Source organism: Molossus molossus, unplaced genomic scaffold, assembly GCF_014108415.1.
Source record: "Molossus molossus isolate mMolMol1 unplaced genomic scaffold, mMolMol1.p scaffold_m16_p_6, whole genome shotgun sequence".
Taxonomy (NCBI): Eukaryota; Metazoa; Chordata; class Mammalia; order Chiroptera; family Molossidae; genus Molossus; species Molossus molossus.
The window spans coordinates 105223401-105238186 of NW_023425399.1; the positions used below are offsets into that span (position 1 = coordinate 105223401).

The 14786-nt window shown below is 46.8% G+C and overlaps 1 protein-coding gene across 4 annotated transcripts in view; it reads right to left on the reverse strand.

Annotated features, from left to right (window-relative positions):
* Positions 1-6852: 6852 nt before the first annotated feature.
* Positions 6853-14786, reverse strand: part of FECH (ferrochelatase) — a 39595-nt gene continuing 31661 nt past the window's right edge. For all 4 annotated transcript variants that reach the window (XM_036244198.1, XM_036244196.1, XM_036244197.1 and 1 more), the window contains 4 exons: positions 12548-12655; positions 11723-11887; positions 8635-8694; positions 6853-8157 (listed from right to left, as the gene is read on the reverse strand). In XM_036244198.1, the coding sequence (XP_036100091.1) occupies positions 8023-8157; positions 8635-8694; positions 11723-11887; positions 12548-12655 (468 nt within the window). In that variant the 3' untranslated portion in view covers positions 6853-8022. The remainder of the gene's footprint in view (positions 8158-8634; positions 8695-11722; positions 11888-12547; positions 12656-14786) is intronic.

Sequence of the window (14786 nt, forward strand, 5' to 3'; positions counted from 1 at the left end):
AGCGTGATGGAGTTGCTCGTGCTGCCCATGAAAGCCAATTATTGGCATATCTTCCCAACTCTCCTCAGTGACATGGCAAAGGCAGCTTGGAATGGGCCGTGAGGGGGTGTTTATACCGTGGAAATCAGCTAACGCCATAAATCGGGGCTCTTTCCCCCCAGAGAGCCGGTTGTTAAAGTTACCAGCACACCATCATCTCAGAAAGAGAAATCCATATATTGGAAGGAGGGTCAGCCAGCCCAGACCCCTGCTTTAAACAGGATGAGGCCTGGGTAGACTACAGCAGGATGTGAATGTTTGCAAACGAGAACGTATCATTCAGAAACCTGTTTCGATGTTTACAAACCTTGACAACTTGCCTACTCGTCACCCCCCTTGCAGCCACTGAGACGTTTCCTCTTGCTGTGTCCTCTCCGAGCCGAGGGACCACCATCTCCTGCTTTTCTCTCTCAACGTGGACCCAAACGACAACTGGAACAAGGTGTCCCGCTCACCTGGTGGGTGCCGTGTCCGAGCAGACACCACCGCAGCCTTGGCCCTGAGGCTGCCCCCCCCCCCCCCCCGCATCCCTGGGGACGCGGCTGCTGTGCCTCTGCCTGGCCCCAGCCCTTCGGCCACCTCGCCGAGGCTCCGAGCCAGCTCCGCTGTCCTGCGCTGTGGGCGACTCTGCAGGGAGTGAAACTCGAGCAGGAGATAATCCGGCCCAGATGGTGCTAACGGGGCAGAAATAACAGGCAGAAGCCCTGGGCAGCCCGCGGCCTTGGTCTGGGGGAATCCATTTCGGTTTTGTTCTTGAGAAGTAACTGCAACCGAGCTGCCACAGACCCTCGAAGTGCTACCTCGCGTGGCTCAGCCGCAACCGCGCGTGGGAAGGGACATCTGCTCTCAGGCCGGTACGGCCAGGCTCACCTGCCTGTCGCCTGCCCCGAGGCTCAGCCGCAACCGCGCGTGGGAAGGGACATCTGCTCTCAGGCCGGTACAGCCAGGCTCACCTGCCTGTCGCCTGCCCCGAGGCTCAGCTGGGCACTTGGCCCGCAGGGATACGGACGGGTCAGCATAAAAGCCTGCAGATATCCCGAGCTCCAAGGATCAAAGGATTGAGGCAAAGGATAACAGGGGTGAAGGGAAGACGGCAGCGCAGAGGGGTCAGCAGCGGGGCGTAGGCAGGTCGGGGGTGAAGTGCCGCCTGGAGGAACCAGCTCGGTTCTGGGCAGGTTCTGGGGCCGGGGAAGAGGTGGGAACTCACTGCTTGACACAGGTTGGGGTGTTTTCTTGTTTTGTGTTTTTCTTTCTGCCAAGGACTTGACACGAGGAGAGCACAAATTGAAGAGTCTGTCTGCAGAGCCCAGTGCAGAGAAAAGAGCGCTCTGCTCCAGGAAAACTAGGAGCCGAGACCGGAGGCGGGAGGTAGGGTATGACGACACTGCCCGTGAGGGGGCGCGGGCCAAGGACACCAGGCGGCATTCTAGGGCCAGCGCTGGGCACCGTGCTCCACCTCCTTCCTCTGGCTGTCACGGTGTCGTCAGGTGTGGCCCAGCGGGGAACAGGTGGGAAGAAACCATCCGTGTGAAACCAGAGACCCACTGCTGATGGTCACAGGGAGCTCTTCATAGCCGGAACTGCCGCTGTGGCCCTCCCTGCGACAGTCCTGCCGGGCCGGCGGAGACCAGGAGTGGGAGAAAGCCCACCCTCTAGACCTCCGCCCTCTGGAAGTTCTCAGGGATTGTTAGCTCAGCGGGCCCAGGAATTTTGTTGGAGACAATTGCAATCTTACTAAAAGGATTAAATTATCCAGTCACTGTGGGGTAGCTTCCACTCTAACTAGACAGTGATAGAGAGAGAGAGCTGCCTCTCTGCAGATAATGAACCTGGAGAACAATACTAGTACTCGAGCCACACGAATCATTTCCATCATCCCAGAAAAGGTCCCTTTTAGGCAGTAGTGTGCTGAGACGTGGTCACCAACCAGCTCTGAAAAACCACCTACGCATATACGTGTGAGTGTAGGTTTGCTATAAATTTTACTTGTAGAAAAGAGGTAGGAAGCACAATTCACAAATAATAATAAAATACAATACTCTTTATTATAAATTCCATGTAGTCAATGGATTCTCAAAGAATGCTTTTGTTAATTTTTTTTTTACCAAGTTCTTGCATTTGTAGAACCAACCTATGGTTACAACCGGTCAACCACACAGTCCTGACAGGAATGTCAGCGTTAACATGAGTGTTTGCGTTAATGAACAACGCCAACGTGAAGCAGCGTCTTTGTACGCGGGAACTTGGGTGAATCCGATCATCGTTTTCAAATAATGGAAGCATTTCCTCGAGTCTACGTGCTAGTCACCATGTGCCGGCTAGATGCAACTTTTCACTGCACCATTAACATTTTCCACGCCACTTTCTACGTCTAGATAATCCACAAGACAATCGAGGCCTCACTCGTAGTATGTGCCGAGTTCCACAGTGCGACTGGTCCGACAGCAGCCAATTTCTAGCCGCCAATGTGATGTCACTGAACAAAGTTGGAAACAGGCACAGTAGCTGGTCATCCTCTAGTGTTTCCACCAGAGGTCCGACAGACACAGGCAACCTGAGCCAAGATAATAAAACAGGCCAGTAACTGGGAAGCGGTGAAGTCCGTCACCTTTGTTTCTAATACGACTCAATTGGACTGGTGGAATGTTTACTGACCGCTGCCTCACAGCCTGAAAGTGGACCATGGGCTCTCGCAAGCCGGCACCCCCAGCTTGGGCTCTTGAACAGCCGACTGCATCCTGGTATGTACATTTCTCTAAGTAAGGAAAAGATGAAAGTGCAGGACACTTTACGAGTTCTCGGGGTAAAATGCATTATTTCTTAACGTGTTAGGAAAGCACAGCTTTGCGATGGGGGACTGGAAGGAGGAAGGAGGCCTGTGCGCCCCCGTTTCAGAGGCGGGCTGTGAGGCCCGAGGCCTGGAGGGCAGCGACGGCGTCCAAGCAACCAGACCCGGGACCCAGTTCCTGCCCACGGGCTCCCAACCCAGGCTCAAAGCAGGCTTTTTTCCAAAAATGTTTTTAATTCCAACATCCATCTTAATGGCTTACTGTAGACTAATTTAGCCAGTAGTTGTTATACTAAAAATAGAAGCTAATGATTTCAGCTAAAAACAACTAAGCCAGCACTATCAAAGCATATTTATTGTAAGAAACTGATTATCACAGGGCGCATTTGTTTTCTGCTTCCTTTTCCCTGTAGAAAGGCTTAATCAGATTCCCACATCGAAAGCAAAAGCGTTTCTCCCTCCCCTGGGCCCCTACCGTGTTATGGCTGTGTTCTCCAGGGGCACCCACTTCCCAGAGCGGGGCTAGGACTCCTCTCACGCAGGGGCGGTGGCCCCACGCTGGTCCCCCGCCCTCTCCCTGCACCAGTGCCACTCAGCGAATACTGGCAGCATCAGCGTCTCTCTCGAGCCCCCACAAAGACCCACCACCCAGGCCGGTGCCATGGAGCTCGGCACGCTTCATACTTTCCAGAATAAGTGTGTTTTGCAAAGAAGCACAGCTCTGAAGGCAAACAGTCAAGTCAGAGTTATAGCACAAACTGTCCAGCTGGAAGAAATCTAGTAAGAAAGAAAAGAAAAAATCAAGTGTTGAGGTGCCACTGTTTGACAGACGGTGAGCACATGGAACTGCGACCCACTGACGACATGATTGAGTGTTCTACCTGGCAGCGAGTCCAGCAGAATTCGGGTTTCTTGAGTCATCCGATCTTCAGATTTAATCCCTCTGATGCATGTTCCCTGAAACCTTCTGACGCTTGTTGCAGTAAAATGAAATGTCAGTGTCACAAAAGGCCACCGGTAGCAGTTACTGCCGGGGCTTCTTCCACAGGAATCTGTTGTTGCGCAGTGAGAACAAAGGCCTCAGAATGCCGTTTACAAAGCCCCTCTGGGACACGGCCTTAATTAAATGTTTGTGATTTTATAATTTGTATAAATCATGAAAGAAGTGACTGGCGTGTGTCCTCCTCTAGGGTTGTCCATATTGCCAGTTAGACTGAGAGGCTGAATGACATTAACGGAGGGTGCTAATTTTAGGGTCAACTCAGAATTTTCTTCTCCAGCTTCTGACATCTCAACGGATTTCCCATTGCCATCTCGTGTTGGGAAGCCTGTTCCTAACGCCACCATCAGGATTCTGACAGAGGGGGTCTTTCAGACAAGGTGAAGAGCTCGGGACGTGGTACTAAAGATGAAGCCCGGCCGGTGTGGCTCAGTGGTTGAGTGTCAACCCACGCACCAAGAGGTCGCCGGTTTGAATCCCGATCAGGACACATGCCCAGGTTGTGGGCCTGATCCCCAGTTGGGGGGCATGCAGGAGGCGGCCAATCGATGTTCTCTCTCAACAATGTTTCTATTCTCTCTCCTTCCCCCTTTCTCTCTAAAATAAATAAAGAAAAAAACTTAAAAAAAAGATGTGGTCAAAGGCTCCAGGCTTACGCACCTGTGCATGGACACACACATGCACACAGATGTTTTTTCTTATGGTCATCAGCTCTAAATTCATCCCTCCAGCTACAGCCACACAAGTCGGCCCCTCACCCGCCCCCCCCCCCCCCCAGCCCTGAATGGACGTGCGAACACAGACGAGCCCCAAGGTCTGCAGACTCACGCGCTTACCCATGCATGGGGGTGTGGTCTTTCTGCTGCCCACTCAGTGGTGTGGCTTCACCCTGCGGGTGTAACACCATGTTTTGGATAAACACAACAGCATCAAATTGAGCAAACACTCTCTTGCACACCTTAAGGTAGGGTTTCTTGAAGTAAATACCTAAGTGATGAGAATGGATTAGATGAGGGGAAAAAAGGGGGGCTTCATTCTGAGACTCATCTCAGCAAGTCAGTATATTTTCCCTAAGAAGAAAAAAAAAGTCTATTTTTAAAGAGCAGCTAAACATATAAATGTCATAAATTTATGACTGTTAATATAATGTACCCTCTGACAGGCTTAGTTTGGGCACCATGGAGCAGAAAATCCACTTTCTCTGCATAACTACGTAACCATCACTATCTAAATAATTTCAGCCATAAGGAAAGATTTAACTGAATCCTGGAGGAATGTTACATCTGTGCATGGGATTACTCGAGCAAGGCTGGGTACTCCGAGAAAACGTCATGGATTTTTACTATTCAATCAGCACCAACATGTCACTAATATACCTTTTTTGTTGTTGTTGTTAATCCTCACCCAAGGATACTTTTTCCATTAATTTTTAGATAGAATGGGAGGGAGGGAGGGAGGGAGGGAGGGAGGGAGGGAGGGAGGGAGGAACATTGATGTGAGAGAGACACACTAATTGGTTGGCTCCCACATGCAACCTCAACGGGGCCAGGGATCAAACCTGCAACCAAGGTAGGTGCTCTTGACCGGGAATCGAACCTTCAACCCCTCAGTGTGCAGGACAATACTCTAACCACTGAGCAACACCGGCCAGGGCCAGAATGCATATTCTTAAGAGTTCCTTCCTTCTGTGCTATTCCATACTGGGCCTCCTGTAACCCTGGCAAGCGAAACTGCCACCTCATCACAGCTCCTGCAAGTTTTCTGTGCAAGTTGGCTCAGCAATTAAAGCCAGGTCGGCACCTAAGTGCAGCTTGCAGAAACTGCCAACAGTGCATCACTCATTACCAGGGCAAACATTTGTACTTCAAAGCTGACAAACAGAACAATTCTCAAAGCCTATTAGCTCTAAGAAGAGCAGTTGCTGAGTTTCTTGTATGACTCGTACCCATCTTCGGTTCATAAGTCAAAGGTAACACACACTTCTTAGAACAACACATGCCGTGGGCAGTGGTCCCCATAAACCCGCCTCAGCCTCTCCCTACACAGGCCGGTCTGGTCCCGATGCAGAACCAAGGCTGTTACTCCAGACAGCCCACAGTTAATGTGGAAGCTTCCTTCGCAAATGGGCTTCAGGTACCTGGGCAGAAGCTCTTGACTTGGAGTTTTCTGCAGCATCTCCACAACACATTCAACTTTGAAGCAGTGCAGTGAGGTAGGCCCTCAGGAAATGCCCTGGAGGGGAAGACTGGCCACAAGTGTAACCTGTCTTCACCACCAGGCCACTAACCCACAGGACTCAATCCATGTGGGACAGGCACTCAAAGTTTGCCTTGAACCTAATCCCCAAAAAGCTGATGGAAAGAGATGAGGAAAATTCTAAAGAACTACCTGTGCCTTGCACCTTTCTCTGGAAACACAATCTATAAATAGTAAACCAATCTGAAAAAATACATAGATGCTTCTTAAATGTCAGAGCTGTTATCAGCGTGGGCAAACTAGTACCTAGAGTGGACGTCATGTTTCTTTTCTTGTATTTCAAAGTAAATGCCTATTCAATAATTTTGATTATTAACTAATTCGGATTTTTAAAAAATATGCTTTTATTTATTTTTTAGAGAGACAGGAAGGGAGAGGGAAAGGGAGAGAGAGAGATAAGAGAGAAACACAGATCGGTTGCCTCCCGCACACACCCCATCTGGGGATCGAACCTACAACCCGGTGTGTGTCCTGACCAGGAATCAAACTGGTGACCTTCCGATGCACAAGACAACGCTCCAAGAAACTGAGCCACATTGGTCAGGATTTGGATTAGTTTTGATTTAACAGAGAGCATGAATCAAACTGGTTAAAACCTTAATAATGTCATAATATTGATTAATATAGAAAATCCTGAGTATAGAAGATCTATGACTCCAGTAATACTTCTACTTTATGAACAGGATTTTTACAAAATCAAAGAAATGCTCTTTTGAAGAACAAAGTTTTAGGGCAACGAGGAAAAGACAAAGTAATCATTACAAATTCATTACGGATCCATCAGAGATTTTTAATCCACTTAAATCCAAGTATAGAAGATCAGACTCTGGTCCTACATTTTTTCTACATTTTTAGAACTTTTCACTCAAATTCAAGGTCACAGTGGCCTTAAAAATACCCACGGAAAAAGAATGGCATGAAAGACAATATGATGAATAGTTGTTGCATAAAAGTGGTAATTTTTCTTTTCTCTATTTTTCAAATGTCCTATTGCATGTTACATCATTTTTGTAATTAACAATGGTAAATTAAAAAAGAATTCAAGGTTACAAAACACAGATGTCTTTATAAAATAAGTCTCTTCAGAGAAATGTGCAGAAAGGAGACATTCAGCCAAGATGAAGAAGATGCTCTGAGAAAGGTTCTCAGGTCCGGGGAGGAGCTCGCGGTGAATCCCACCATCAGCTTCCCTGCATCTCAGCCTTCGAGACAGGAAGCAACGGGAGCCCCTTTCCCGTGGCACCAGAGTCCCACCGAGGCGCGTACGACAAAGGCGGGCTTTCTACACGTTTACTAGCCTCGTGTGCCTGGGGACTCTCGGAGCACTTTTGACACGTCCTTGGTTTGGTTTGATGGTAAGGAAAGTGAGAGTCACACACCACTACCAAAATGACCACGGATGGCCACAGCACTAGCAAAAGCAGCCCTTGTGGGTGACCACACCTCCCCAACAGCATTCTGTGACCCACTGGCCTAGGGAAGATCAGGTAGCATTTCTTTTTCAAGTTATATTGTTTTTATGCAATTATGTTCACTTTAAAAAACAACAGTTGTGCACGAGGCTTGTAAACAGACCCCAGTCACATTGGCAGCCCACTGCAGGGACTCCCCCGCCCCTTATAGGAGGGCTCTCTGGGCAATAAACCCAAAATCTGTATTTAAAATACGTGTGCATCTCACAAGATAAAATTTTAAAATTAATTCCAAATAAGTAACTTTACCCAAAGAAAGAGAGAATATAAGTGCTTACTATATTGGCATATAAAAATAGAAAACACTCAATAGGATTTCAGACTTGTTCCTCAAGAAATCACACAATGTGCGCCCAAAGGCTGTACATATTCTAATGTAACGTCCTTCCTCCATCCCTAAGTGCGTCCTCCTCCACATCCTCTGGAAGCTGGCATTTGCCTAATCCCATGGGGTCCTCTGGCGGGTGTCACAGCTGCTGGTTGGTGAAGAAGGATTTAGTCTCCCTGCAGACAGGATTTACACAGAGCGGACAGCTCAGGATCAACTGCTTGGAGCACAGCTCGTTTGATTGGATGTGTGAGTGGACCAGGTCAGCCAGGGCCTGGAAGGGGATGACAAGAGGCAAAGACGCATCAGAACGAAAGTCTGCTCATTTCCCCCACTCGTGCACTCCCCTCCCGTCTGTCCTGATAATCCCAAGGCTTGGGGTTTCTTTTAAGCTGAATTATGAATCCTTTGAACCACATTCTATAATATCTTTCTTTCCTAAGAACCCTCAGCTTAGAAAAAACTTAAAACCGAGACTTTAGATTGAAATCCTCTTACCCCACCTGCTAAAACCTTGTTCGTCTCTGAAAGGCAGATTTTAAGTCAGACTTAGTGATAGGTGGGTAGAAACCAGAAAATGGGGGCTACCTAAAGGAAAAAAAGAGTGGGAGTATGAGGAATTCAATTTTATTTCTGTAATTAATTGGATCTCAAAATGTTCTACTATGTGAGAAAACCAATATTCTGTAAGAGTTTCTCAGAGGATTACTCTCCGATGTGTTCTACTAAAAGGGCGATAGTCCAGGGGTACCTTAGAGAACAATGGATTTCCATTAAGAGACTCTGATCTTCTGATGTTTTCAACTCCACACTGAATCAAGTAAGAAAAGGGAGGAAAAACAAATACACATTTTATTTTCTTTAAAGAACTGACTGCTACAGAACACACACACACACACACACACACCCTCCAAGTCATACTTCAAAGAGTTCCCAGATTGCTCAGAAATGAAAACTATTCACAGGACCAAGCCATATGCTGATTTGCACCTGTGTTATCATAAAATTGCTCTTCAATTTCTATTCCCCCCCCCTACCCATCACCTTCCCATAGGTGCTTTGTTTCCAAACCATTTTTGAGGGTGTATTTGTTAGAATTCCCAAGTAAATTAAATCTGCTTACCATTCTTTTTTTTAATTCTTAATTTATTGATTTTTTTATTACAGATGTCCCTTTTTTCCCCTTTGACATCCCCCCTCACCTTCACCATACTGTTGTCTGTGTCCATTGGTTACGCATATATGCATATAAGTTCTTTTTACCATTCTTTTTTTATTGTACCTTTCTAATGCACACCTTTATAGACTCTACCTAAGCAGAATATTGATTGAAGTAAATGTTTATACGTGTTTTGATTCCAAGTGTCAAAAGAGGTAAATTAATTTAATGTATATTGAACCTAGATGGACTCCAATTCAGAGTTGAGATTTTAAATATATCCTTACATTATAAAAAAAAAATCTGCCCTGGCCGGTTTGGCTCAGCGGTTAGAGCGTCGACCTGCGGTCCAGAGAGACCCGGGTTCGGTTCCCGCTAAGGGCACGTACTTCAGTTGCAGTTTGTCCCCAGCCCTGGTTGGTCGTGCGGGTGGTGACCACTCAATGTGTCCCTTTCACATCGATGTTTCTCTCTATATATCTCTTCCTCTCTCTCCCTCCCACTCTATCTGTACAAAAAATGGAAAAATGTCCTCGGGTGAGGATAAAAAAAAAAAAAAAAAAATCTAAAATAAAAATTTGAATATTGTTTCACTATCATCCCTTCTCTCCTCTCCAAAAATATCTAGCTAATTATCCCCCAAATACGTGAGAACTATCTCTTTATTATTTACTCTTTCCCTTCCCAAATGCTGGTGAAAGTCTTTTCTCTTTTACGTTAGTATTAACATCAGAAGACTGGCCTGAGGAAAATGCTGAGACTCAGCAGACACAGTTCTCAAACAACACTGTGCTCTAAACTTCATGGAGAAGCAGGAACAGCAAAGTGGCCAGTGCTGGCCAACGTGTTCTCAGACGTCGCCAACGGGACAATCACAGGTACATTTCTACAGGGCAACCAGGTAAAATATGTCAACATTTAAATTCCATTTCTAAAAATATATATATATATATATTCCATTTCTAGGAATTTACCCTTAGAAAACAATGGGAAAAATAAAAAAGGAAATGATGTTTATTACAGAGTAGTTTTTTTAGGCTAGTAAAAAATTAGAAACAACTTTAATGTATACTAATTAAGAATTTGTTCAAAATAATTACATAGATCTAATTATATTTATTGATTTGGGTCCATAATATATTTTTAAGAAAAAAAAAGGTTACAAAACATTATGAATAATATACCATTTTTTTAAGCATGTAGAAGAGTAACATTTTAATTAAAATACACACATATTTAAAGGGGAAAGGGGTCTTATTTTTATCAAAGTATTAACATATTATGGCTGAGGAGTTAAGATTCTACTCTCTGTGTTATATACTTCTCTCAACTGTCTGAGCCCTTTATTATTTTTATTATCAAAAAGAAGTCATTTCTATTGGAGGAAAACACTGAAATTACTTTCTAAAGAAAGTTAATTGTTTAAAACACAGTACATTCTCCCATAAAAATAATGAAATAAATTAGAACTAAATGGTTTTCTTTATTCTGGATATGGACTAACATATTAGTCACTAATAATCATGGATTATTAAGGAATGGCCTCGGTTTAGTAATATGAATGAATAGGAATTATCATCCAATATAAACAAAAGCTTGCTTTCCAAACACAATGGTCTGAACTGTATTTGCACTTACGTGTTTTAGCACACTCACAATTAGCCTCGGTCACGGTGGAAGCAGAAGGTATCATTAAATGAATCCACCGACAACCCTGCAACCTCATTTTAGCCAATTACAAGTTGCCCATAAATTCTTTATCAGAACTACTGACAAGTAATTTAGGCACCTCTAACTTCATCAGTGCTTGATTGATGACCGGCACGGACACACAAACCTGTGGGGTGGGGCGCTGGCCTAGGCGCTCCTCCAACCCCCTCTCCACCCCGCCCTGCACCTGCGGCCCAGTCCCAGCGAGGGTGAGGGATTCTTCGAGGCCAGGCCTCCATCAATCACACAGGGATGACCAGGGACAGGAGTTCTGGCAGACACTGAGGGGGAAGGGCTTCTTGGGTTCCAGTCCTTCCACAGTTCCCACAGACAATGCTATAAATCGTGCTCAGGTTTTAGGCCGACCTTCGGAAGCCATGAGATGGTGAACCACGGTTTTTCTCCACTCTGAATGACAGTTCACCTCCTTACATCACAAGCCACCAAGGAGAGCATCTGTTATCTCAATAATCAGACTGATAACACAGGAGCAAACAGCTAACTACGTGCATGAAAAAGGCGCCCAAGGAAACTGCATGCTCTTTCCCTAAATAACGACTCCATATGCCTCAGAAACCCAAAGGACACTCTTCGGTGAAGAAAAGGAATTATAGAACAATAAAAACATTTTCCTCCAGATTGGTGAGACATAAATTATGTTTTCTTAAAGAAGTGTATGTAGTTTTTATTACTTTCAAGTAGTACAATACCTAAACTAGACACAGTGATGTCTCCCACAGAGGGTCACCTGATGTGAGAGAGGCACAAGAGTGGTCCCCACCGCTGACATGGAATGGGCTTGACGGGGTCAGTTTAGTCCTCAGATCAAGCACCATTCAGCGCGAGGAGGACACGCACGTGCAAACATACACTCCATGCAATGTTTCTGAACGACACAATTAGATCACGATAGACAGTGTCCCTTTAAAACAAGCCACAGAGGGGTGAATAAGGCAGACACAGCGTTTACCTCGCGAGCCAGAACCTGCGAGTACTCGATGTCCAGTTCATACAGTGTTTCAATGTGGTCGCTGGTAAACGCTATGGGGACTAAGAGGATATTCTTCCAGCCCCTCTCACAAAGCCCTCTGATCGTCTCGTCTGTCTGAGGACCCAGCCAGGGCATCGGACCGACCTAGGAGGAAGGAGGATGAGTGCGCACGGGCCCCCCTTCTCCCGCCACGTCTGGCACACCCTGCCCTGGGCACACACACCTCCCCTGAGAGCAAGGGCCACGCTCCACACCCGCTTTCTCGGGTGTTGGTATTTCCACACTGAAGCTTGGACCCTTCTAGCGTTGGCACACCAGAAGTAACAGTTACTGTCGTTACGACTAGAAATAATACATTGCCCTGGCCAGTTTGGCTCAGCGGTTAGAGCACTGGCTCTCATACCAAAGGGTCACGGGTTCGACCGTGGTCAAGGGCACATGCCTGGGCTGCAGGTTTCCCGGGCCCCGACCAGTGCGGGAGGCTACCAACTGAGGTGCTTCTCTCAACATCGAAGTTTCTCTCTCTCTTTACCTCTGTCCCTTCCATTCTCTCTAAAAAATAAAAATAAATGAAAAACAAAGTAAAGAAAAGAAATTAAGTCAATGGATCTCAACTAGCCACTCGATTTCCCTTCCATCTGACATGCTTGCAGAGTTCTTTCTGCCCATGCTGAGCAATCAGGTTACACACAGCCTGTCCATATGAAGGAGCCAAACCCCATCATCTTACAACTAAGTCCTAAAACAGGCATCCTCGCATCCTCAAAACAGCCGACTGCCCGCAGATGTGCGTAAGCCACCTACCTTGGACTGCCAGACCAGGCGGTAGGGGTTGGAGTAGTCCAGGTTCTCCATGACTCTCTGGACGGTGGCACCCACTTCCTGAGGATAGGGGTCCCCTCTGTTGACCACCTGCAGCAGAGACACAGGGGTGTTCAGTCACAACACTGTGAAGGGTTCTAGGAGCCTGGGTCCGTGCAGTGAAATGATGTGAGCCCCAGACCAGTCTTCCCCTTCTGTCTTCCGCATGAAAGATAACATGATCTGACCTCCATCACCAAACTCCCTTGGATCCATTTCTTCACTGGCCAAAGGTCAATCATCTCTAAAGTCCCTAAGAAAACGTCAAGTTCTGTGTTCTACATTATTTGTGGGAAATTGACCGTGTATGATGATGGACGAGGGTCAGTTGGGCAGGGAGGGTCAACATGGGTGGGACTTCCACCTGGGCGGTCACTGGAGCGGCTGACTTAGAGCAGGGACTGAGAGTATTGCATAGACAGTGTGTAGAGCCGAGTCCAGGGAAACAGGGGCAAACGCTGGTGGGTCAAGAGAGACCAGAGAAGCAGCACTTGGGCTCGGACCCCAGGGTGCTCAGGAACGGGGCCGGTGCCTTCTGACCCCGTCTCCACCCTCTCTGCCCACAGCAATGGACCTAGAAGAACGCTGTGTGCTCAGCGAAGGTCGGAGAAACGCTCTGACAGTCAGAGCAGTTGTTAAAACCTTGCAAACGTTCAGCAGAAATTGTGTTTTTACCCCTTCAATACTGAGTTGTGTGCTAACACCCTCACCCTGCTGTATTTCTTCCGTAACACTTCCTGCCTCCTAATATACTGTAATATTTTATGTACTATGTTTACTGTCTGTTTCCCTCACTCCCTGGGGCAAAAATTTGTGCCTGTTTTATTCATTCCCAGAACCTGAGGTCATGGTAGGACGGTGCCTGGAATACAGTAGGTGCTCCATAAATGCTGTTGACATGAAATACTGATGAACTATTTTATAATACTACCAAAAATGAGTTAAAAAGCCATCAGGTACATAAATGTAGAAGAAATGAGGGAAATATAAAGTTACCATCAGAACAGCACAGAAATAACTGCTACAGACAAGATACACCAATGGTGCTAAAATCATGGGGCAAAAAAAATCTGAGAAATAAGACACCAGCACAGTTTCGAAGGCTCTCCCCGAAGATATTTTTGATTACAAAAAGAAAAAGAGTAGCCCTAGCAGGTTTGGATCAGCAGTTAGAACACTGGCCTGTGGACTGAAGGGTCTCAGGTTTGATTCCCAGTCAAGGGTACATACCTGGTACATGCAGGTTCATCCCAGCCCAGGTCGGGGTCACGCAGGAGGCAGCCAATCAGTGTATCTCTCTCACATCGATGTTTCTCTCTCTCCCCCTCCCTCCCTTCCGCTCTATCTAAGGATTAATGGAAAAATATTCTCGAGTGAGGATTAAAAAAGAGTCACTACACCTGCACAAATCCAGCACACACCACCTTAGATGAATGACCAACAGTCACACCACCAGTAGTAAGGCACACTTGTCATCACATACCCCTGAGCGGACGCCCTGAGAAGCACAGGCCCTCATGGGGTATCCTTCCCTGCAATGCACAACCTCAGTGTAATCACGAGGAAACCCCAGACACATCCAACCGGAGGAGCATGCTACACAACAGCTGACATTCTACAAAATCACTCTTCACAAATGTCAAGGTCAGGGAGACAAGGACAGTTGCAGGACACGAGGAGACAGCTGAGCGTGACGTGGGATCCTGCGCTGGATCCGGGAACAGAAAAAGGACACGGTGGAAGGAGCGGTGGGCTCTGGGAAGAGCACCATGGTTCGGTTCTCAGCTCTGACTGCGCTGTGATGATGCGAGACGTCAACGTCAGGCCCAGCTACATGAAGGGGACACGGCTCTGGTTTTTGCAAATTTTCTTTAAGACTAAAATTATTTTGAAGAATACGTTTTTAAAAAGCTGTGAAGGGGGAAATGTAGGGAAAAGAAGAGGCTGCTGCATCAGTTTTCTTCCTCGACAATCCCACGCTCCCCACCCCTTCCTCGGCCCATGACTCGTCCCACACAGGACCCTGGGCAGCAAAGAAACCTGGAAGCAGCATGCTCAGTCCTGGAGGGGAAAGAGAAGTGGGGCTGAGGGTGAGAAAAGAGAAGGCAGCACCTGGAAACGTTCATGTGTAAAAATGTGCTTCCTCCTCCCCCAGGTCGAGAGCTCCCCTCTGGCACTTCAG